At 45.2% G+C, this 24,364-nt stretch overlaps 1 protein-coding gene and 1 long non-coding RNA gene across 2 annotated transcripts in view; both read right to left on the reverse strand.

The window, feature by feature from the left end:
• Positions 1 to 215: 215 nt before the first annotated feature.
• LOC142087808 (uncharacterized) lies at positions 216 to 9,926 on the reverse strand. Its single transcript, XR_012675616.1, has 3 exons — positions 9,874 to 9,926; positions 1,074 to 4,860; positions 216 to 425 (listed from the first exon to the last, which is right to left on the reverse strand). It is a non-coding gene; the product is annotated as an uncharacterized LOC142087808 (long non-coding RNA).
• A 1,599-nt stretch (positions 9,927 to 11,525) lies between these two features.
• Positions 11,526 to 24,364, reverse strand: part of CAPN6 (calpain 6) — a 61,570-nt gene continuing 48,731 nt past the window's right edge. Inside the window, exons 11-12 of the mRNA XM_075162451.1 lie at positions 16,662 to 16,798; positions 11,526 to 15,115 (exon numbers count right to left, since the gene is read on the reverse strand). Of these exons, the coding sequence (XP_075018552.1) occupies positions 14,933 to 15,115; positions 16,662 to 16,798 (320 nt within the window). The 3' untranslated portion in view covers positions 11,526 to 14,932. The remainder of the gene's footprint in view (positions 15,116 to 16,661; positions 16,799 to 24,364) is intronic.

Here is a 24,364-nt window from a genome sequence, read left to right on the forward strand (position 1 = left end):
GAGCCAGTGTTTCTTGCATGCACACTAATGCTGGCTTTGCCTTGCTAAACGTTACCAAGTTAGTGGTCCACACACCTTCCCAGCGGACTGTTGTTGATTCCTGTGCGGACGTGCAGCAACGTAATGATAGGTGATGGGGCAAGATGATGAAGACCCATAAATACATAAATACAAGTGTTCAACTTCCCCCGCCCCTCTCCCCCTGCCCCCCCCGAGCAGGTAAATATCTTTAATTTTAGGCCCCAGTTTTCAGGAAGCAGGCAAAGGACCACCTTTGTGTTTCAGCAGAAACCATCCAAGGATTCTTTGAGTGTGATTTGCAATTCAGGGATCTCTAAAACTTCTCTTTGCTTGTGTCTGTCCTTGAGCTGACAGGGTAGTTTCTTTTTCTGGCTGAAGCTTGCAGAATCTTGCTTATACATCCTCTCTTTGATGCGGTTTAGAGCCGATTGCCGTAATCCTGGGCATGCATCATGTGTATAAACCATCACGGGCCACAGCCTACCAACGGCTGCGTGCACCTTTGGTGACAAGAGCCATCTCAAAAGAAAAATGGTGTTATAGGAAAGAGAGGGAGGGATGCTTACGTGCTCTTTTGGGTGCCCTTTGGACTGCCGTGTGGGTATAAGCCTGCAAACTTTGTTCTCGCTGCTTAGCAATTCTCCCAAGCAAGCACTTGCGTTCTGCTAGAGTCTGACCCTGGCTGAGGAAACTGGGGGCAATATCATTAGTTAAAGTTGATAACATGGAAGATTGCTAATTGTTTTAATAACGTGTGAGCACAGTGGCTTTGCACTGGACAGTTTCCCAGCAGACCACACATTGGCTTTGGCATCTGTGTGTCAGGTTGAGCGGCACCATGTTCGCAGCTGCTTGAGGATCACGCTCGGTTCCTGCGAGGCTTGCTAGCAACATTTGCCTTGCCCAGCTTACGTACAAAGCCAAAAGGACTGTGGGTGGGCGCAATGGCCTGAGGTGGCAGTCGTGAATGCAAGTCAGAAGAGCCGTTGGGCACATGCGCACACCTTTGAATCACAACTCTCTGATGTTACGGGTTTATGCATGCGGGCCACCGAAACAGGGTCTGACCCCAGGATCCTGCTGATTAACGTAAGGTCCAACTGAAAGTTTCCAATTCCTCTGTTATCAGTTCTCAGGTGACAGCTCGAGCTGGGTGCCTCCAGAGAGGGAACCCTACCCCAATTCATGCCTCTCAATCATACCCATACCACCCATCACCTGATCCCCAAGTCCAACCCGAAGTCCGATCCCTTAATCCTGATCGGTGGTCTCTTGATTTCTTACTGGTTTTCACTGTCGTTGGGCTGGCCGCCTTCTGAAGTTACTTCATTCTCTTGGAATTGTCTCCTTGGTCCTTATATTCTTCATTCCGCATATCTGGTGGAAAAAGACCTGGGGGTGTTGGTCAACAGCTGGCTGAATATGATGAGCCAGCAGCGTGCCCAGGTGGCCAAGAAGGCCAATGGCATCCTGGCCTGTATCAGAAATGGTGTGGCCAGCAGGACTAGGGCAGTGATTGTCCCCCTGTACTCGGCACTGGTGAGGCCGCACCTCGAATCCTGTGTTCAGTTTTGGGCCCCTCACTACAAGAAGGACATGGAGGTGCTGGAGCGTGTCTGGAGAAGGGCAGCGAAGCTGGTGAAGGGCCTGGAGCACAAGTCTTATGAGGAGCAGCTGAGGGAACTGGGGTTGTTTAGCCTGGAGAAGAGGAGGCTGAGGGGAGACCTCATCGCGCTCTAGAACTACCTGAAGGGAGGTTGTAGCGAGGTGGGGGTTGGTCTCTTCTCCCAAGTGACAGCGATAGGACAAGAGGAAATGGCCTCAAGTTGCACCAAGGGAGGTTTAGATTGGATATTAGGAAAAATTTCTTTACCGAAAGGGTTGTCAAGCATTGGAACAGGCTGCCCAGGGAAGCGGTTGAGTCACCATCCCTAGAGGTATTTAAAAGACGTGTAGATGTGGTGCTTAAGGACATGGTTTAGTGGTGGGCTTGGCAGTGTTAGGTTTATGGTTGGACTCGATGACCTTAAAGGTCTTTTCCAACCTAAACGATTTTATGATTCTATCTGCTGGATTCAGCTAGTTCTGTGTTAGCAGCATTAATTTTATAAAAAAGTTTAGTCTAGGTCAACTCTTCAAGTATTTTAGCTACTAGTGCTAAGCTGCTAATGCTAAATGAGACTATTCACAGAGAAGAATACAGTTAATCAAAATTCTTCTATAACACTGAGGGAAGAAGTGTTTGAACTGAGAACGTGAATATTGTTTGCATGTCACTTCTGCTGTCCTTTCAGGGGCTTGAAAGAGAGTTGAGTTTTCCTAGAGAGAGAAATTAAGCACCTGTTACCTCTCACAGGTCTTGCTCCTTCCAATCTCTATGCTTGACTGATTTTGTCCCTCGTCCTGTGCCCTCTGTTCTTCCTGTGCTCTGTGGCTGCTAACCAAGACTCTGCACCTGGCTCAGATAAAGTGCTTGAGATCCTCATTTCTCTGACCTTCAAACTGCCTGTTTACAGCAGCCCTTCGAGTCTGTAAGCTTGGTCTGGAGATGGAGTTATCACCTCCATTTTATGCATAATCTCCAAGAGCCCAGGGCTTGTCATCTGAACTCCATGCTTGCGTTGAGGGCTCCCAGATGCCTCAGGCTGGTGTGACACTATTGCAAACATGAGGGAATGGTGGCAGGTTGTTGTTTTTAAAGTCAGGTCCTTTTGCTGCTGCATGTTGTGTGTGTCATTTGTCCTGCCCAGCCATAGACTTAGGGATCAGATACAGGCACTGCTGCTACTCCCAGTGAAGTCAGTGAGAATTTGGTTGTTGGCTTCGATGGCAGAACTGGTTGCTTAATGAGCGGGTGCTGATAATGCCCTGGGTACGGGGGCCGGAGGTGTCCCTCGGCTGAGTGGGTGGAAGGGATCTGCCCATTGTTCTTGTTCTCCATCATGCAAAGCTATCCAGGTCAGAAGTGGGTCAACATAGCAAACATGAAGCGTGAGTCTCTTACATCCATGTCTGCTGAGATTTTTGACCTTTGAGCTTAAGGCGCACAAAGGCAATTGCTTTTTGTCACGCTGTTTATATTAGTTTCAAGCAATGCTGCTAAATCAGTCTGTAGCACAGCATCAGGGGAAAAAAAACCTCTCAGCTCTTCAGGTGTGACTCTTGTAGGCTGCCAGCACCTGCCTTAGCAGGTAAGCAAGTGGAAGGGGAGCTGCTCTAGACAGGAACTAGTAGCTAAGGCCTGCACATGCTGTAGCCCCCGGTGAACACCTCCTCCTTGGGCAGAGCCCAATTCAGTGGGGGAGTAACTGGGAGTTATTCTGGTGCACTGGTGCTGCGTCTGCACTGCAGATGCTGTGCGTACAGACATACGGTTCGGGAAGATCTGCAAAAGAATTCTGCAACTCTTGACTGGATCAGGATGTAACCAATGCTACACTCCAGTTTAGTCCGAATCAACCAGTTTACACCTATGCTGGTGTCTGCTAGATTTTTTTTTTCTTCAGGATATCCAGACAAAATTGAACAGAGGAGGAGCCTACATTTTCATTGTTTCTCAGAAATGTATCTCATTTTGCTGTACATTCCTTTTTTAGGACGTGTTATCTGTTTAAAAAAAGAAAAAGAAAAGAAAAAAAAACAGAAAAAAGAAAAAGATAAAAGGTAAAAACAAAAAACAAATGTGTAGTGAAAAATCTTCTGTAACTTTGGATTAAGAGGTAAATGATCTTTTTAAAAAGAGAACTAAGTTATTTACTTTGTAAATGTGCTGATGGCATGGATCCATCTTGCTGACCTCAGCATCCTTTTTTTTAAGATTTTGGGTTTTGTTTCCAATATTAAGTTATTTTAAATTGTGGTTGAAGCAATAGAAAATTGAAATATGGATTGTGCATGACTGTGTCTTGAGTGTAAAAATATTGCAGTTTGAAACTTGGACCTAAAGTATTGCAAATAAAAGTTATAAATACCAATGGATCGTGTGACTGCAGCTTTTCCTCGAAGATTTGCTGGTGCTGTTTGACAAAATAGTGTCAGGGCTGGCTGAAGATACACCAGCCTTGATCACCTGCGGAGTCAGAAAGAATTCACCTGTATGGCTATGTCTGCTTGTCACTTTGTCCTATGCCACTGGCATATGATGTCATGAAACAGGACTTAACCTGCTACGCGCTCCTTGTGTCCACAAAAGCAGACAGACTGCCTTTCTACTGCTCCCCAGTTTGCACAAATCCACAAAGTGCTGTGATTTTTCAATGTGTGGTGTCTCCATTGTTCCATATTTATAAAGAACCAACACCCCCTCCTGATGAATACGGGGAGTTACACAGATGGAGATTCACCACAGTCCTTGCCCAGAAATCTTTAAAACTGCTTATTGAACACGAGTCACTTCAGCTCTTGTACTGCTGATAAAATCACCTGGCCACCTGCTCAAAAGTGAAGTGATGCCGAGGTAGAGGTATGCGGGCAACCTGGGCTCTACTGTCTGTACTGAGAGTCCACCGTTACCTGCTGTGCTGGCTGCATGGCCAAGGTCTTACCTAGTAGATGCTCCATCGCTGAGGGTGTCGCTCGTATGTGCTTGCAGTGGAGGAAGGTGGGGGAGTGGGGGCCTGAGCCTCCTGTGTAGGTGAACATGTGCCCCCTTGGCTCCATCCTACCTCAGCCTGGCCTGCAGGCCAGGTCCTGTCTCCGGTTCACACGTGGTTCAGTGTCCCCATGTGAGTCCAGTCCTGAGCTCTGCTGAGGCTGCCCTCAAATGCCTCCTCCAGCTGCAGTGTCCGGTGCCGGCTGCTCTCCGTGCTCCCGCATTCATATAACACATTCTTTTGCTATCTATATGTATGATATAGTATATACCATAATTTTATAAGTTTGTATAATATAGCTATGTATTTCTATATGCATATATACACATACGTATAGCTATACATATACATAGGTCTATTAATATATGTGGCTACCTACATATTAATAAAATATATGATATAGTATATAGCAGCTCCAGCACCTCCGGCTCCTGCTGCGCTGCTGGGGCCATGCGGGTACCCTGAGCAGAGGGTACAGGGAAAAGCAGGACAGCTGCGACTGCTAAATGTGGGAACCTCGCCAGTCCCACCTGCGGGGAAACCCTGCCAAGGGCATGTGGACCAGGTGATGGCAATGGGCTGGACCTTGGCCATAGGAGAGAGACACAGACACACACACACACGCGACACATACACGCGAGACCCTTATCTAACTATGTAACAGTAGCTCTCTATAGTACGTATGTATATCTACAAAGAGAGCAAAACAAATAACAAACTCTCTGGTTATCTTTATATACTATAGTATGCAATGTATTTTATAACTGCATAAAAATATGTATACACACTGTTGTGGTTCAACCCGGCAGGCAGCGCAATGCAGTTGCTCACCACCCACCAACTGATGCCCAGCCAGTCCCCGAGCAGCGGTTGCTGTTCCCCGGCCAACTCCCCTCCCCAGTTCATATACTGAGCATGATGTCATATGGTATGGAATACCCCATTGGCCAGTTCGGGTTAGCTGTCCTGGCTCTGCTCCCTCCCAGCTTTTTGTGCACCTGGCAGAGCGTGGGAAGCTGAAAAGGCCTTGACAATGTAAACACTACTTAACAACAACTAAACATCAGTGTGTTATCATCAACATTATTCTCATACTAAATCCAAAACACAGCACTACACCAGCTACTGGTAACTCTATCCCAGCCGAAACCAGGACACACACATACACCCATATATTAAAAAATACATTTATCTATTATAAATGGCAAGAGAGTGATGTAATTATGTACTGGTATTGTGCATGTGTATAAAATAGATCTAATACTCCTACACTACTAATAAAAGTAGATGTGAGAGAAAACGTTATATGGTTATAAAAGGGTCTCAGAGAGAGACCCTTGTGTAACTAACACACTAGCCCTTTACATATACAATATATACATATATTAAATATATGTCTGTCTATGTATTTACAGAGAGAGAGCGCGCGCCGTATGTGACTATATAACTCACTCTAGCCCTACACATCTATATATGATATACACGTACAGTGAGACCTGAACAGTCTCGCACTCTAGCTATCTACGTATAGAATAGCATATATATAATGTTATAAATAGACATATATATGAGACCCTTATACTCTCTCCTTAGTGATCTATTTATATATGCATTTTATATGTATACACACAAATCCAGTGAGATCCTTAGAACTATATAACACATTCTTTTGCTAGCTATATGTATGATATAGTATATACCATAATTTTGTTTGTATAATATAGCTATGTATTTCTATATGCATATATACACATACGTATAGCTATACATATACATAGATCTATTAATATATGTGCCTACCTATTTATAAAATATGATATAGTATATAGACAGACTGCTATATAGTTATATGCTCTCTGTGTGTATATAGTATATAGTATATTTTTATATAGAGAATATATATAAACACACAGAGATCCTTATATAATTATATAATTCTCTGTCTCCATCAACATATATTTTTATGTATATGTATATACACATAGAGGCAGTTATATAAATACATAACACACTACATATGCATCTATAAAAATAAGTTATAAAATATGTCTATAATATATAGAGATTGCTAAAGAGAGCGAGGCAGTGTTACATGGGTGTGTATGCAAATGTATAAAATATATATGCACACACTACTACATAATTATATATCTAGATAGGTAGTGTGTTATAGCACTATAGACATACATGTACTCTACACTGTATATAGTTGTCAAGTGAGAGAGAGCGAGCGAGAGAGAGAGACAGGGGCAGGGGAAGGTGTGCAAGCACACACGCATGAGCGTGCACACACACACACTCTTAACATGAGCTGGTAGCCAGAATGAAAGTGTTCTATAGTTATAGAAAGGTCTCTATCTATGTATGTGTGTACATATTATATGGGGGGGGGGTGTGGAGGGGAGGAATGGAGAGGGCGGGGGGGGGGAGAGAGAGCGCGCCTGCTGTAACCATAGAGCACTGTATCTCTCACTAGCCATATACATTATAGTATGTTTATGAACACACATGCCCACTAAAGACAGAGACATATAACTACCTAACATACACTCTCTCCCTGGCTATGTATATTACCGATTACATAGTTTATATATTTTACACGTGTGCATGTGCGCACATACGCGCACCCCTGTGCACACGCATGCATGCACAACCCCCCCCTTATAACTCTCTCGAGCCATAACATTCCCTTCTTATTATATAGTATATATTTTTATGTATACACAGAGGCCCTTCTATAAATATTACACACTGTATGTATTACATAGTGTATAGTATAATGTATGGTATTTTCTATAAATTATATACTCTATCTATAAAAAATTGTGTCTGTGTGTGTGTGTGTGTGCATGCGCACACAGACACACGTGCACACAGAGCCCTTCATATAATTATCTCTAGCCATATTATAAAAAATATATTAAAAATATAAAAATAATAGATATATTAAAAATAGAAATATTTTTATATATACACACATGCTATATGCGGGGGGGAGGGGGGGAAAGAGACACCCTTCTATAACTATGTAACTCCATTTTATACACAGATAGATTTAGACATATATGAAAATATTTTAATATATGTATATATAGATATACACAGTTAGACAGCCCCTCATACAACTACATAACTCTATATTCTATGTATATATACAGAGAACCTTATAAAACAATCTCTATCCATCTATATATTTTTAATACATCTATATATATATAGGTATGTGTGTGTGCATATATATTTTTTCATATATAGGAAAGAGCATGTGAGCAATTTACATAACTATGTAACACACTATCTCTTACTATCCATGCATGTTATATATATATGTATATACAAATACATATAAAAAAGATAGACTCTTATATAAAGAGACTCTTATATAACTGTATAACATACACTCTAGCTATATTGTCACCCTGATGTTATCCACCTGAGAGTGACGTTGTTGCGAGGCCACTCTCCGTGAGAAGTCGTGGAGATCGGGGGATCCCAGAAGTCCAGTCCCAGAAGACTGGAAGGTTAATGTCACCCCCATCTACAAGAAGGGCTCAAAGGAGGATCCAGGAAATTATAGGCCCATCAGCCTTTAGTCCCTGGGAAGTTATGGAACGAATCCTCCTGGGGGCTATCCCAAGTCAAATGAAGCATGTGACTGGGAAAAGCCAGCAGGGATTCACCAAGGGCAAATCATGCTGGACAAACCTGATCGCCTTCTGCGACAAAGTAACCTGCTCAGCTGATGTGGGGTGAGCGGTGGACATTGTCTACCTGGATTTCTCCAACGCTTTTGGTACGGTTTCCCACAGCCTCCTCCTAGAGAAACTGGTGCGTCAGAGTCTAGGCAAGCGGTCTGTGCGGTGGGTGGGGAGTGGCTGACAGGCCGCCCCCAGAGCGTGGTGGTCAATAGCTCCTTTTCAAACTGGCAACTTGTCATGAGTGGGGTCCCCCAGGGATCGATATTGGGACTGATGCTGTTTAGGATCTTCATAAGTGATCTGGATGATGGGATCAAGTGTGCCCTGATGAAGTTTGCTGCTGATACCAAACTGAGTGAGGAGGTGGACACTTCGGAAGGGAGAGCCACCCTGCAGGAAGACCTGAATAGGCTGGAAAAGTGGGCTAACAAGAATCTTGTGAAATTCAACAAGGACAAGTGTAAGGTCTTGCACCTGGGACAACATAATCCAGGAATGCGGCACAGGCTGGGATCTACCCAGCTGGGGAGCAGCTCTGCGGAAAGGTACCCGCGGGTCCTGGTGGACAACAAGCTCAGTATGAGTGAACAGTGCACTGCTGCGGCAAAGAAAGCCAACAGGATGCCGGGTTGCATCCACAAGGGCATCACCACCAGAGATAAAGAAGTCATTATCCCACTTTACTCAGCGCTTGTCAGGCCACACCAGGAATACTGTGTTTGGTTTTGGTCCCTGCTATGCAAAAAAAGATGTGGGCAGGCTGGAGAGGGTCCAGAGAAAGGCCACAAAGATGATCCAAGGACTGGGAAGCCAGCCACATAAAGAAAGGCTGAGAGATCTGGGTTTGTTCAGCCTTGAGAAAAGAAGGCTTAGGGGAGCCCTTATGAGTATTTAAAGGGTGGCTACAAATAAGATGGAGACTCCCTTTTTACAAGGAGTCACATGGAAAAGATGAGGGGTAACGGGTACAAGTTACTCCTGGGGAGATTCCGACTGGACAGAAGAGGAAAATTTTTCACAATAAGAACAATCAGCCATTGGAATAATCTCCCTACGAAGTGGTGGATTCCCCAACGCTGGACACTTTTAAGATTGGCTGGACAGGGTGCGGGGCCATCTTGTCTAGACCGTGCTTTTGCCAAGAAAGGTTGGACCAGATGATCCTTGAAGTCCCTTCCAACCTGGTATTCTATGTATTATTACAGAATATACATATACATGTGTATGTGTATACACACTCAGACCCTTAAATAATGTTCCCTCTCTCTAGCCATCTATATTGCATACTGCCTATTTTTATATATTTTACATACAGCGATCCTTCTATAACTATAACACACTCTATCTATACTATATATATTTATATATGTAGACATGTTGTCAAAGGGAAGAGTCCCGAGATCACTCAGACAGATCTCTCTCTGTTTTATATACACACGTATATAAAATACACGGGGGGGGGGGCGGGAGAAGAGTGTCATACCGTAACAGAGAGGGCTCCCCTCTCCCCCGAGCCCCGCCATAACGGCACAGCCCTCTCCCGCCACGTATGTGCCACTCACCCCCTCACAGCCGCTCCACCGGCCGCTGCCCCTTCCCTCCGCACCGCCCCGCCAGGCCACACGGGGAAAATGGCGGCCGCCCCGCCTCCTGCCAGGGCCGGCGGCGGCGCCGGGAGCGGGGCGCGAGCGCCCCCCAGCGGCGGCGGCCTGGCGCAGCGCCGTGCCCGCCGCCCCGCGCCTCTCGGAGGCCCTCAACGTAACGGGCCTGAAACGAGGGAACGCGTGCGCGCGGGGCAATGAGCAGGCAGCGGGTGACAAACGGCCAGAGGGCCCAGCCGGGCGACGCAGAATTAGCTCCGCAGCCGCCCGTCCTGCGCACGTTTGGTTGGGCGCGTTCCCTACGAGGCCTCGCACGGCCGGCCGCAGGCTGCGCACCAGCCAGGGCGAGGAGGCACTGCCGCCCGCCGTGCGTGAGCGCCGACCTCTGCGCAGCACCTACCGCCTCCCGTCACAGGGTTCCTCCCCAAAGGAGACGGGATCGGGCCCTGCTTGTCTGCAGTCGCGCTCCTGTGGGAGCAGCTCGCACCAGCTGAAGCCCCGACTCGGCCGCTGGACCTTTTTTCCAGCACGGCGTTTCCCACGTCCAAGCCATCGTGAGCGTGGTGGTCCTGGGAGGAGGAGAAATGCAAAGGTACGTGCTGTGGCTCCTAGCACAGCACCTGCCAGGCCGTGCCAGGCTTGATGCTGACTCCTTTGGAGTGGGAAAGACCTTCAGCCTTCATAACTCACAGCCAGTAGGAGCAGTACTGACCTAGCAGTACCAACAGAGTCGGTTGGTTTCCCCAGAAGTTGCAGGAGACAATAACACAACACTCACAAATGCTGGCTGGAAGCTACAGCTCTGGCTGCTCACCGTTAACATCTGGGACGATCCTCTGCACCCCAAGCAGTAGCTGGTGCTGCGGGAGTCAGGCTATCTACCCTGCAGCCATCCTAGAATGAGAATTTGAAACAGTGAGGATTTAGTTGAGACAAACAGCAAAAACATGGGTCGAGCGGAGCTCTTCTAGCCCCGACAGCACTGCTGTGCGCTGTGCTCAGCAAAGTCAGTCCATTATTCCCCGCAGAGGTGACTGGTCTGGTGTGCCAGAGGAGACGAATAAGCGTCAGCCTAAGCTTAACGGAGGGGAGAGTCACAGGGATTCACAGAGCTCATGCTGGTGGAGGGAGAAGGGAAAGGGAATGGGAACACAGCAGTGAGGACAAAAACTGGGCTTCACTAAAATAAATAGCATTTTAAGTAAACAATATAAATAGCGCTCTGTCTGGGGCCGAGGGCTGGAGAGTGGTCTGAGTTAGTTACACCGTAAAATCTAACAGGACTCCTGAGACACTGCTGTTGTGCAGCCAGGGACAGGAGGAGTCCTTACACATGGGGCTTGGTCTTCCTCGGAGTGAGGGCAGCAAGGCTACAGTATGATGGAGACTGCGATGAGCTGGGAACTCATCGGGGAGAAAGTAGGGAGCAGTTGTGAAGTAAAAGGGAGGCAGGGGGGAGAACTGTTCAGTGAACAGCTGAGATAGATAGATACATTTTTCTTCTTGAGCAAGCTGAAAAATGTCATTTGGGGTCATCCCAGAAAGATTTCTTTTATCTGAAACCAACTGTTTCATTTCAGAAATTACTGAACACATTTATTTTTTTGTTAACCTTTTATTTAAATCACTTCATATTGAAAAGTAAAGAAAGGTTGAAATGAAACATTTTCCAACTATTTCCCTCTGTTTTAATTTTTGGGGGACAAAACTCTGCTGAAGGTGGCCCAAGTGCATACATAAATGCAGTTCCCCACAAAAAAATCCTTCGTTTTCCCACAAGTTATCATTAATTGTTAAAAATACTGGCCAGCTCTGGTAACATTTGATCTTAAATTCCTGTGTCTGTCTGAAAAGGCAAGCCTCTTATCTCAAACATATCACATCTACCTCCCCTGTAAGCCAAAAACCCACAGCGCTGGCTTTGCTTTCAGTGCGTGGCAAGATGTACAACAGGAGAAAGAGCCCGCAGAGCAGTGGGCACCATCCCCTGCCTGGCCTGGGCTCTCTCGCAGGGAGCAGGCAGCAGTGCAAGCCCCTTTCAACCTGCTCTTGCCTTGGCTTCACCTGGGGTTGCTCCCATCTCCCATATGCCTGGGTGGGAGGAGAAGCCAGAAGCCTCTGTAAATCAGCACAGCCAGTTGTGTTCCCAGGTTGGATCAGCTCCTCCTGATGGGCAAATCCTGCCAGCTCCAACTACTTCCAAAAATTAATAAATGCAGAGGCACAGACATTCTGCTTGGCCTCAGCATGCCTGAGCCTCCCACAGCTACCAGCACTGGACTGCGATACCCTCAGGGCAACGCTGAGAGAGCAACAGAGCTCCATTTCCAGCCTGGCCAGCACTGGTGTTCAAGGGCTCCCTGTCCCCATACCACGGGGACAAACTGTGGGAATGTCTTGAGCTGACACAATTATCAAGGCCTAAAAATCATCACCTTTATACACTCCAGCCTGAGTATACACTCCACTCCTTCCCTCTTTGTCAGGCTGTACACGACAAAGAATTGCTGGTCAAGCTCCCTCTGCCCTGCTGACGCTGGGGACGACCCTTACACAGATGCTAAAATGGGGTGGCGGTGCTGGGAGCAGGAGGCCGGGGCTGTGGGGCTCAAAGGAAACAGCCAAGGATGCCCCCTCCAGCTAAGAGGCGAGACGGCTTTGTGCCCCCGATGAGCTCAGGCAAGCTCTCAGATCAGGAAAATACTGGGGCAAGGAGGCATAAGCCTCCGGTCTCTTGCCAGCTGCCTCAGGAAGGGAAAGCAGCCTGGCCGTGCTGGGTGCTATCTCTGGGAGGAACCTTCTTCAGGCTACATACTGACCCAAATCAATCAGCTGGCCAAGCCAACCCCCCCTTACTGCACCCACCTCATATGGAACAGCCCCTGGAGAAAAGTCTGTCTGAAAAGGGGGTTATACAACATGACCTATTCTGCACTGCCTCAGCGTGCTCTCCTGCACGCCTTGCTGCCCTACGAATTGCAGTGCAGGGCTTTAGCCATGCTGGCATTCCACCTGTACGGTGAAGGTGTGCTGACGGGCTGCAGTCACCCCTCATGCCACGCTGCTGAGAAGCAGCTACTACGGCATAAAATAGCGTGTGAGGAAAAGCAAGGCAAACAGGTCTTAGTCCAGGGCTAGGATAGCCCAGACTGAGTTGCAGTTCCCTGTGTGGCTCGCCCGAGCTCTGGTCTGTATGAGAAAGTTAATGATTTCTTTAAAAAATTGCAGTTTACAAACATATCTGAGAGTAAGCAACTCTGAAGCTATGAGTTTACAGAGAAGAATTACACTTGCCTGTGGGGCTGTCAACCGCATGTAGTTCACATCTGACAAATGCTCTGCGTGCAAAATGGCTTGAGCCCAAGCTATTTAAAAAGAGAGCTGGATTTAGGTACTTGGTACATGCAACTAAGCTGATGGCACTATAATATCATTCATAGCCTTATATTCCATCTCCAGCATGTCAGAGAAAGCATTTTCCTACCACGGCAATGATCCTTTTGGAGCCCTGAGAAGACTTCAAAACCTTTTGTGAAAACATTAACTCTACTGAGGGCCATTTTAAAAGTTATAAAAATTGCACAAAATGGCTGAAGTGGTTACAAGGTACACACAAATCCAAATTTCCTGGCTGTACAAAAGGCAGAATAGTCAACCTTTAACTTGAGTTTCAAAACCAGAATTTGCAACCATATAAAATCCATTTCCGAGAGCCCTAACACAGTGAGCCTCTTACACTGCCAGAATCACTGCACAGCTTGAAAACACAGAAATGTCTGCTATGAGGAAACTCTGCCGTTGGGCTATATGCAAAAGTGAAAAGAAAGTTTGTACCAGAACCCTGCTTTGAAGGAAATGTGAAACAATACCTGTCCTCCATTATACCCAAGTTAAACGCCATCAAAGACTTCAGCTTTGTCAGCAATTTGCAACCGATGCAAAATTTTGAGAGTGAAACCTGATACCTGCTAGGGCACAGCATCTTTGTTTTACAAACCCATCCTTGTCATCAGCTAATTTTGTCCTCTTTCAGACTGGTGCTACCCATCACATCTAATGAAGCAAAAGGAGTGTTACTCCATTTTTAGCATCATGTGGATTAAACAAAGCCTCCTTAGCAAGGAGGCTCCCATTACTGAATTTGTCCTCTGAGCAAAACTACAGCTGAATCGTGAGGTGCCCTTCTCTTGGCCAGAGATACCAACTTGTGAGTCATCAGCTTGAGGTGGAGAATAGAAGACTAAGAAAGTCAATCTGAGAGCCTTTATGTGGGCAAAGCCCTTACTTGCTGTGGTGGTCAAATAGGCACTGGAAGACCCGCCTTTCTGTTTTAATGTTGCCCTGGCATGCCTGGTCTTAAGGCTATGGCCTGTGACTGAACTCCTTGATTAATAACATTTTCGCCAAGGAACAGAAACATCTGATCTGTAGCAATAACAATGAAATTCATCAAGAATTTTATATGCCTATATGGGGAAAAAAAATCCAATCAAAGCTTAAAAAAATCTCCCTCCCAAATACAGCCTGGCAGTGAACAAGGACTGAGCCATGCGGATCCACCTTGTGCTTGCCACCCCACCAACCTGCTGGTATGTGACCAAGGATGTGCAGCCATTCCTGCCTGCGTCCAGTCCCACTGCTGCGAACAGATGACGATGTGCTGAGAACCTGTGAGAACAGTCACGTGTGCTTCCAGCTTATGTGCTGAGAGCTCCTGAAAGATGCGGCTGGGGAAGATGGTCACATCTTAACGAGCTTATCTGCTAACATTTAGTTTGGCCTCTCTTCTACTGTATTTCCTGTATCATGAACATATATATGTATAAATACGTATTTTTCCCTCTTTAAAAGCCTCTCTCCCCATTATCCATGATAATGTGGAGAGTTAGAGGGCTTTTTGTTTTTAAAGCGATTATGATTATGTGCAACCTTTGCTCCCAAGTCATTCACACAGAAAGCACAGACAAGCCTCCCCTGCTGCGAGGTGACAGCTCTGTCTGGCTCTGCAAAGCTTTGGTATTCATAGCTCCACGAGGTCATCGCTGGAAAAAACCTTGACGGTGATGTGACCTGGCACCTCGGCTGCTTCTCGGCTGCCTCTCCCTCGGAGCTGCAGAGTCTGCTGTTCTCTGGGGTCACTGGGTGAAGCTGCCAGCACTGCCTGTCCGAGGAACTGGTCACACAAGATGTTGCTGTTCCACACCTAGAGACAAGGGAACAGAAATAAACCCAGCTGAAGCAATGCTTCTCTCAAACTCCACCTGAAAGGGTTGTGCTGGAGGAGCATTAACCCCTTGAATAAGCAGTAATGAGCAGGCGTACATCTAAATTTAGCTAATTGTCTAGAGAGCATGTGGGAGATTCTGGATTTGCATGCTTATTTACATACACTATGCAAATAAGGAGCTAAAAGCTTTTTGCTTTCTAGGTCACAGCCTGCCTAGAAGAGGCATAAAAATGACCTGTTTGAGCTCATCAGCAGTAAAAACCTACGTGCAATCAGCCTGTCTGTGCCCCTCTGCCTGCTTGTGCTCACCTCTGCAGTGTCTTCAGTGCTTTTCCTCTGACTGCGTTAGAGCCAAGTCCACACTGCTAGAGGAAGGGACAGCAGTAGTTTTGGAGTCCTTGGAGATGTCCTTTGTCACTACTCAGGATGGGGTTGGGCATATAGCAAGCAGCAACTGAAATGGTGTTAATAGTGGGTTTTGCTGCTAGTCTCACATGCTAGTCTTTGTTTGGTCTGTGAAGTTCGTTAGTATCTAACTTTCAGTTATCCTGGAAAAGTCAAAGTGTTTGAGCTGCACACTGTAGAGAGATGGAGTGAGGTCCCATGTGTAAATCAAATCTTTACTAAAGATTAGGCAATCCTGCACATGCCGAGAACACAGACCATGTTCCATCAGCTATTTTATCAGTTCCCTCTAATCCATAACTACAGTCTGTGGTTTGGGGGATAACACTGCTATCATCCTCCTTCTATTTATAATATTTGTGGAATATACCTATTAGTTCAGATGAATACTATGCCAAAGGAGTACTATGCACCAGTACTGCATTTGGCAGTGAAAAGTCAGAAATGTATCTCTTCTTGCAACACAGTGCTATAAAGCTATTTCAATTTCTGGCACTTGTATGCCACAGTGGATTGATTTACAGATTCATTGTAAGATCTCCCTACACTGATGAAGAAAACATAGTCCTTAGTATTTGTCTAATACTAAACAACAGTGTGTATCAAAATGAAATGCTGTTCCACTCTCCCAGAGTTTTCCTGGACTGCCTCATCTAAATACCAAGCTCTGTTTCTCCAGCTAGTGCTGAGGTAAACAGTGTTGTCCAGTTCCCACAGGACTAGAATTCAAGGTAAAAAACTTCTTAATAGTAGCCTTAGCTTTGGTTTTATTTCAAACACTGACTCTGGACAACACTTTGCTTTTCTTTGTCTGTGTTTCATCAGGTACCACATGAGGCAAAAGGTAATTCTGTAAATTCCTTCAAAGCCTTGGAATGAAATATGCCTTCTGATCCCTAAGTGTCATCAGTTGCTGTTTTATGGAAGAGACCTAGACTAGAGAATCAGTAGAGCAGCTGAATACCTCCAGGCATAGCCCAGTAAGGGGAGCAGAGGTTCTCACACTTCTATCCTGGGTATCAGGCATATGAAGGAAGAGTTAGCACAGTAAAGCCCAGTAATGCTGTTGTGCTCCCCTACCTGCCTTTAGCAGCCCACCCTGCGTGGCTTATCTCACCTGGACAATGATAGGACTGTCGATGTTCTTTCTGTAGAAAATCACTTGTGTGTCGAAGATGGCACTGGTCGTATCGTGTTGCACAGGGGAGCGCATGTTTTGGTTCTCACACTTGATAAGCACATAGGGATCTGCTCCTAAAACACAATCAGCAGCACAGCTCTTAGGACACAGAATGGCAGCAGAGACCTGCCCAGAAACCCCGCAGAAGCAATCCCCTCCTGTGCCTGGCAGCACCACTGCTAGTGAGCACAGGAACAGGGCACCAGCGCACATCACATCCGCTGCTGGCTGCCCATCACCAGCAGAGGTGAAATACCTCATTCTTGTAACAACTGGATGCTCAGAGCTGGAAGCCAAGTACCATTTGCTGTGAAACCAGCTCACTCCTAGACTGGGATTGTGATCTTTCCACATTCCCTTGCTGTGCATCCTCCTGGCTCACCTAACAGAAGGTCTTCAAAGTGACACTCTAAGCTCCCCGACACTGCTCTGGATGTGAAAGCCAAAATGCATCTGTGCATATGCAATCTGATATGTAGTTCTGGGCGCCTGGGCCAAAATGGAAGGTAAAACTGTTCATCATCTGCAATTCCTATGGAGGGCAAGGACAGGAACTGCACAGAACTGCTTTTAGATCACTGAATGCACATCTCAGTGTCCACCTTTAGCCTGCCTGGCTTGAAAGTGCTGTCTGCTGTATTCTGATACGAGTATTAGTGTTATGAGGTAGTTTTCAAGAAGCAGTTTCTCTTCCAGAAAGTAACATATTGTCAAAATGGGGAAGAAAAAAAAAAAACCCAAACAGTGCACTTTTGTAGGAGTGAACTGGTTTCAACAAAGTTTTCTGGGGGAAACTGTCAAAGCAAATCCTCCCCAGTTTCTCATTTAATTCCCATGAACCTGAGACAATTTCTTCAGTTCTATCATTTGGATCAATGTAATTTTAAAGTTTATGTTATCACAACATGTTTGTTATAGGTCCTAGTTAATGTTTTAAATTACACTTTAATCATATGTAACCCACTGAGATTATTCAATATTCTAGAAATGCTTTGTTATTTTTACACTGAACATTTTTACTTTGTTACAAATGTTGATGTTTTCTTTCCATTCCAATAGGGAGCAAGAACTGATTTGGAAACACCTGTCTTTATCCTCAAATAGAATGGGCCATTCCACTTTCTAATTAACTTTTAATTAAACACAGGCACTACCATTTTTTTGTATTTCAACACAACTATTTCTGTCCATTCCTATTTTTAATGACAGCATATCTGTTTTTCCACACCTTGCTACTTTTTAGATACGGATTTTAAATAAACCCACTGAATGTGTGTAAGCGCAAGTCAGACTCGTGATCATTTCTTACACATATTTCGTCACCATCTACTTGAAAATACCACCACTGGCATGACAGCCATAAGGCAGCATAATTTTAAGGCAGCTTTCATTTTTTAACAATTCATACCCAGGATGATTTTCCTCAAACACGTCACTCATTTACAAGAATGGATAACCAACATCTCACGCAAACAAACCGCGTAACAGCTACATCCAAAACTGAAGGAGCTACTTCCACTTACAAGAAAAAAACAGATTTTTCCATATGCTGCACTATGACTACACCTGGCCAGACATGCGATGGGCCTGTTACCCTGACAACATCTCACACTTTCTATAGCAGGTAGCTATGTATTGGCTTTTCTGATAGGCAATTACTTTCCGTGTCACTGAATATGTGGATTTAGCTCTGAGGCATGGGGCAGCACCACGCTGTGTGGTGATGGAAAAGCTCCCCCATTTGCAAAGAGATTTGGAAAATGAATCTGAATAAAATGGGGTCTTGCATGAAATGGTGCCAACTACTTTGGCTGAGGGCAAAGAGCAAAGCAACATCTGATCATTAACAGTAATTAAGAGATAAAGGGCATAAGAAGGGGTGGGGAAAGGACACAGAGCTTAAAGAGGTAACAGGCATATCTGCTGGAAGAGGGAGCTGTTAATGAAGGGACTTGCTAAGTGAAAGGAAAAGGAAAGCTAACATCTGAAAGAAACAGATTCAAATTCTCAGAAAGAGCTAGAAAAAGAGAGGGAGGTAGAAGAGGAACATGAAAGGTACCTGCACAGCACGACCTCATGATGGCATTGCTGAGTGGTCAGTTATATTAGGAGGACGGGCTCCAATTCCAGGACAAAAGAAAGAAATGGGAGAGCTGCACATGTGGGATGAGACAAGGGACGTTCTCAGCTACTGTTGGCCCAGTTCTTTCTAGCTCTGGGCCTGGTTTATTTACAGTACAAAGACAATCTAGAAAGGGCTACAAACGAGGAGAAGCAACATCCTAGTATTCGCCACAAGCTGGGAATGAAAACAACTGGAGCTGCTACTCCGGCAACTGCTCTGGCAGTGGAAGAAGGACTGGGTTCAGTTCTCAGGCACATGTATGACTCCAGCTATGCCCTGGACACCATACTGTGTATAAACAACTGTTTCATCTCACTCCTATGGCCATGCTGTTGTACTGGGAAGTTGTACAAAAGAACAGCACAAAGGAAAAAGTTGAAAAGTGTAAAAGCCAGAAACACTTGAACAGTAATGACATTTCTAAGGCTTAAAGAAATCTATGCACAGTAGTCTAAGGCTAACTTTTTTTTTTTTTTTGAGAATTGGACTGAGGATCTAACATCCACATCCTTCAGCATTGTACCAAATACAAAAGACTTTCTAGAAAACGTTCTTGAGAAAAAGTTCTCGGAGACATCCCCGCTCTTCTCCAGCTAGACCACTCTTACTGGTATATGGAGAGCTATGATAAACTCAGTCACTGGAAAAAGGCATGGGCCAAACAGAGCAGACACAGTGCTGAGACACAAGCAGTGCCTTGGGGATTACAACAGGTTGTTTTGCTTTTGCAGTTGAGTCTTTGCTCATGTGATACCTCTTAGCTCCTCCTGCAATACGGATAATAAAAGGGAGTCTTTCCACTGGCGTCAGTAAATCCTCCCCCGATCTCTGCTCCATTTTCTCTCTGCTTCCCTTCTCATGCTTTGACTGCATGCGTTTTGCCTTCTTCCATTTCTCAGACTGCTCCCAACGCAACTGCCATTAAAGGTACCAGATACTCTGCTTACCAGGTGTGTCACATACTGGGGATCACAATACCTCGTTTAGAAAAGAAGTGGTGAAAGGCAATGAAATGTGCAAATTCAACATGGAATTTCAGCAGGAAGACTTTAAAATGCAAAAGATTATTTGTTCTCAAAGATAAGCTCTTGGGAAAAGTGTGTGACAGACAGTAACGAGAGCAATCTTTAAGACAGACTTGGGAACGAGAGACAGAAAATCTCCAAGCACACAGTGCTTCCTCATCTTCTTCCAAACCTGCCACTGCACTTGGCTCACAGGTAGTTGGATCAACTTCAGAACAAGCTAACTCGGAGAGAGGTACTTCCAGGAGAAACAGCCTATATGCGTTCAGAATTGAGTCTGGGCAGCTAGATTCATCCACTATTCTTGAGAACAGCAAATCATCCATTATTTTCCAGACAGGACAATGGATCAAAGACAGCAGCAAGGAGGAGCTTTCCAATAAACATTTAAAATAGAGATTAAACAACCTTCCTCTGGCAGGGAGCAGGGTTCTGATGACAACCAGCTCGTGACCAGGCCAGGTGTGCACTTACTATGCAATCTTCATTCTCTTCCAGTTTTGTTTAAGTTGCTCAGAATTTGTGCTAAGCAGAACTCTCAGATGACAGTGATGGGCTTATGTGAAGAACAGTGCATTCCAGTCTAAAATCCCTCTATCCAAGTTATATTAAAAAAAGGTATCTCTGTTCAGGCTGCTCTTACTTTCCGCAACTGCATAGCCCAGTGTCAGAGTATAGAGACATCCTGATGTTTTCAGGACAGTTTGTCACAGAGATGGAATGCCGTGTCTCAGTTCTCAGAAGCTTCAGAATGAATCATAACCTCCTCCTTTATCATCAAATTTTGTCTTCTCTCTATGCTAAGGGATGATAGTGACAAACCAGGCAGGTGGCTGGACAAGGTGGAATTCAGATGACAGAGACTGAGCATAAGAAAAGAAGCAGCTTGAGAGCTGAGATGCTGCAGACCAGAAGGTGAAGGAGAGGTCAGGAATCCCTTGTGAAATGCACTGGGGCTACTCAGACACAGCAGCTCACATAGAAACAAGTTGCCATCAACCTTCGCACCAGAAAATGAGTAACCTTTGTGTGAGGTCTTCTTAGCAGCAGGAAAACACAACCACTTAATCTACCTATTTTCTACTTGAATAAACATATTGACTGTGCCTAACCTGAAAGGAAACCTCTACTTGTCGCTCCCAGTGGCAATTGCTGTGTGGCCTCTTCCCTCATCTCACAGTATTGATTAGACAGGAGGCTGCTGTTGACTTTTAAGTCTAGTTCACATCAGGAGATGCTCCAGGAGCGGCAGGTAAGGCTGGTATTTCGGTAACTGCCCGTGTGACTTTGAGGTCTAAACTCACTTCTGAGAAAGCTGGTCTTTTTTAAATGCATGGCTGCTATTTCTCCTTGAGATAAGCATGGGACAGGGTCCAGACGTGGATCCAGAGAATCGAGAGAGGAGACAAGAGATGACAAGAAGTTGCATTCTATTGCGGCAGTATTAGGAAGCAATCTTAGAACACGGGATATTTAATGTCCCTGGACACATTACTTCCCAGTGTAAATTTGCAATCCAGCCAGATAGAGCGCTTCAGGGAATTTCTACATCCACTCTTTTAATCTACCAAAAAAAACCCCAAATGTGAGAAACATGTACCATACCCATCTTTTTATGTTACCAACAATGGACTCTAGTATCAGTCGGGAGCTTTGCCAAATTTCCCAGCAAGGTGCCCTCAGAAGGCCGAGTGCCAGTTATGGGCGTTATCCTTGTCATTGCAAAGCTTGATTTTATTGTGTAGCACAAATGTCAGCAAGGCACATTTGGCTTCATGGTTTTTTTATTTTACACACTCTCCCTTCTTTATTTGTCTGAAGCTGCTATAAGATGTGGCATTCTGCAAGACAATCTATGAATGTATTCTGTGAGTTGGAGATACTTATACGAAAAAAAAGGCTGATAGAGAAAGACTCAAACAGGGATTTCACAGCAGAATTCAAGATAATGAGGAAGGTACTGAAGTAAGTAACTCAGCTCTCCTTCAGTGCCCCCTGAACGGATGAGATTTGGAACTACAGGCTGAAAAGAGAAAAAGGCTTTTACTGAAAGCTTTATGTTGATACAAAAGGAAAATATTTTAACTTTTTTTGGTGAAGTTTTATTCAAAGTCAAACAATAAGATTCATTTAGGTTTTGTGTTCAAATCCCTTTATGTTTTTGATGAATTTAAAAATGGCACGTTGTTTCCCATAAGGAAATGGAAACACTTCAGAAAAAAATAGACAATGATAGACTGATTTTTTTTCAGCCACTTGATGAATTCAATATTAATTCACAAATAGTATCACTTGACCCAATTCTGCATTTTTTCAGCAGATAAAATAATTAAGCAGAAGTTTTGCTTAGGTTTAAACAGAAAATCGTGAGTGCGTTTCCTATAGACAGTTCTTCCCACAATAGGTTACCTTTCCAGTTCTGTCAGGGTAATCATCAGCCCACTGGATGCTGAAATCAAAGTGGAAGAAGATGCTTCAGCCCAACCTGACCACATGTGGTAGTACTCGGTCCTAAAGGTATTTGGGCTATGCTGTAGTTGGAATATCTATTACACATTGGTTTTAAGTCCTATTTGTATATTCCTGAGTGTCCATGTCACAATGCACCAAATCCCACAATGCTCTCTGAGCTGAAGCCTGGTCTTTGGCAGCTGCAGGCAATTGTTTTTAATGATCTTGTCAAGACTGTAATTGTACTAAGGATTGTGAAATGGTAAGGGTGGAGAATTGGCTTTTATTGCTTTACTGCAGGGAATGTTAGAGAAAAATGTTTAAGGAATTTAAAAAAAAAAAACAACAACACCCTTAAAATGAAAATGTCCTTCACAGGGCAAGAACAAGAACATACTGCCTCTTTTCAATGCACTGCTCTGCTATTCTTGTCACACACAGCCCCTTCAGTCTCACCCATCCATCCTGCCTTGCTGAGAACGTGGAGCCATACCACTTGTTTGACTGAGGTGTTTGTGGCCCCTGTTTTTCAAGAAAAGTACCAAGAAAAATGAACTGAATCAATTTTCTATCTCTCTTCCCTCCAACATTCCTGTCCCCTGAAGAGACAACCAGAGTTAATAGAAAGTGGCTTTCACAGTGAAAAGTACATTCAGTCACCACTCAGTGGGTACCAGGAATAACTATGGAAAGGGGACTGGAATAAAATTGTAGCCAGCTGGTGGGAGAAATCTTACAGCTGCCTTGTGAGACTGAGGATGAGCTGTATTGCAGGTCTAAGTCTAATGCCTTCTCTACCACAAGAAACTAATGCAACTGAGCTCCACATCTTAAACTGAAGACAGCTGAAGAGTTATCTGAGAAACCACAGCAGACGTTTCAGGAACCTTTTTAGTCTCCTGTTCCCATTTCACTGTAGTATCTCCGCTCCTTTGCTTTCTCCCTACCGACTACTCAGTGCTGAATGTGCCTACCTTTTTCTATTGCACTCGTCATGGAAGATGAAGGCCGACAGACGGAGAGTAGGAATAGAAAATGAGGAAGCAAATGACAACTGGACAAGTATCCTAATTAACTGTCAACATCAGGTGCCAGAAAGACATTTTAGTGTCCTTCAGGACACTTCCTTTGATGTGTAGATCATAGAATCATGGAATCGTTTAGGTTTGAAAAGACTTTTAAGATCATCAAGTTCAACTGTTAACCTAGCACTGCCAAGCCCACCATTAAACCATGTCCCTAAGCACCACATCTACACGTCTTTTAAATACATCCAGGGATGGTGACTCAACCGATTCCCTGGGCAGCCTGTGCCAATGCTTGACAATGCTTTTGGTGAAGAAATTTTTGCTAATATCCAATCTAAACCTCCCCTGGTGCAACTTGAGGCCATTTCCTCTCGTCCTATCGCTTGTTACTTGGGAGAAGAGACCGACCCCCAGCTTGCTATAACCTCCTTTCAGGTAGTTGTAGACAGTGATAAGGTCTCCCCTCAGCCTCCTCTTCCCCAGTTCCCTCAGCTGCTCCTCATCAGACTTGTGCTCTAGACCCTCCACCAGCTTCATTGCCCTCCTCTGGACACGCTCCAGCACCTCAATGTCTTTCCTGAAGCGAGGGGCCCAAAACTGAACACAGGATTCGAGGTGGGGCCTCACCAGTGCCGAGTACAGGGGCACGATCACCTCCCTGCTCCTGCTGGCCACACTATTTCTGATACAAGCCAGGATGCCATTGGCCTTCTTGGCCACCTGGGCACACTGCTGGCTCATATTCAGCCGTCTATTGACCAATACCGCCAGGTCCTTTTCCACTGGGCAGCTTTCCAGCCACTCTTCCCCAAGCCTATAGAGTTGCACTTGTGACCCAAGTGCAGGACCCGGCACTTGGCCTTGTTAAACTTCATACAATTGGCCTCGGCCCATCGATCCAGCCTGTCCAGAGCCCTCTAAAGAGCCTTCTTACCCTCGAGCAGATCAACACTCCCGCCCAACTCGGTGTCATCGGCAAACTTACTGAGGAAGCACTCGATCCCCTCGTCC

Source organism: Calonectris borealis, chromosome 13 (genome assembly GCF_964195595.1).
Source record: "Calonectris borealis chromosome 13, bCalBor7.hap1.2, whole genome shotgun sequence".
Classification (NCBI taxonomy): Eukaryota; Metazoa; Chordata; class Aves; order Procellariiformes; family Procellariidae; genus Calonectris; species Calonectris borealis.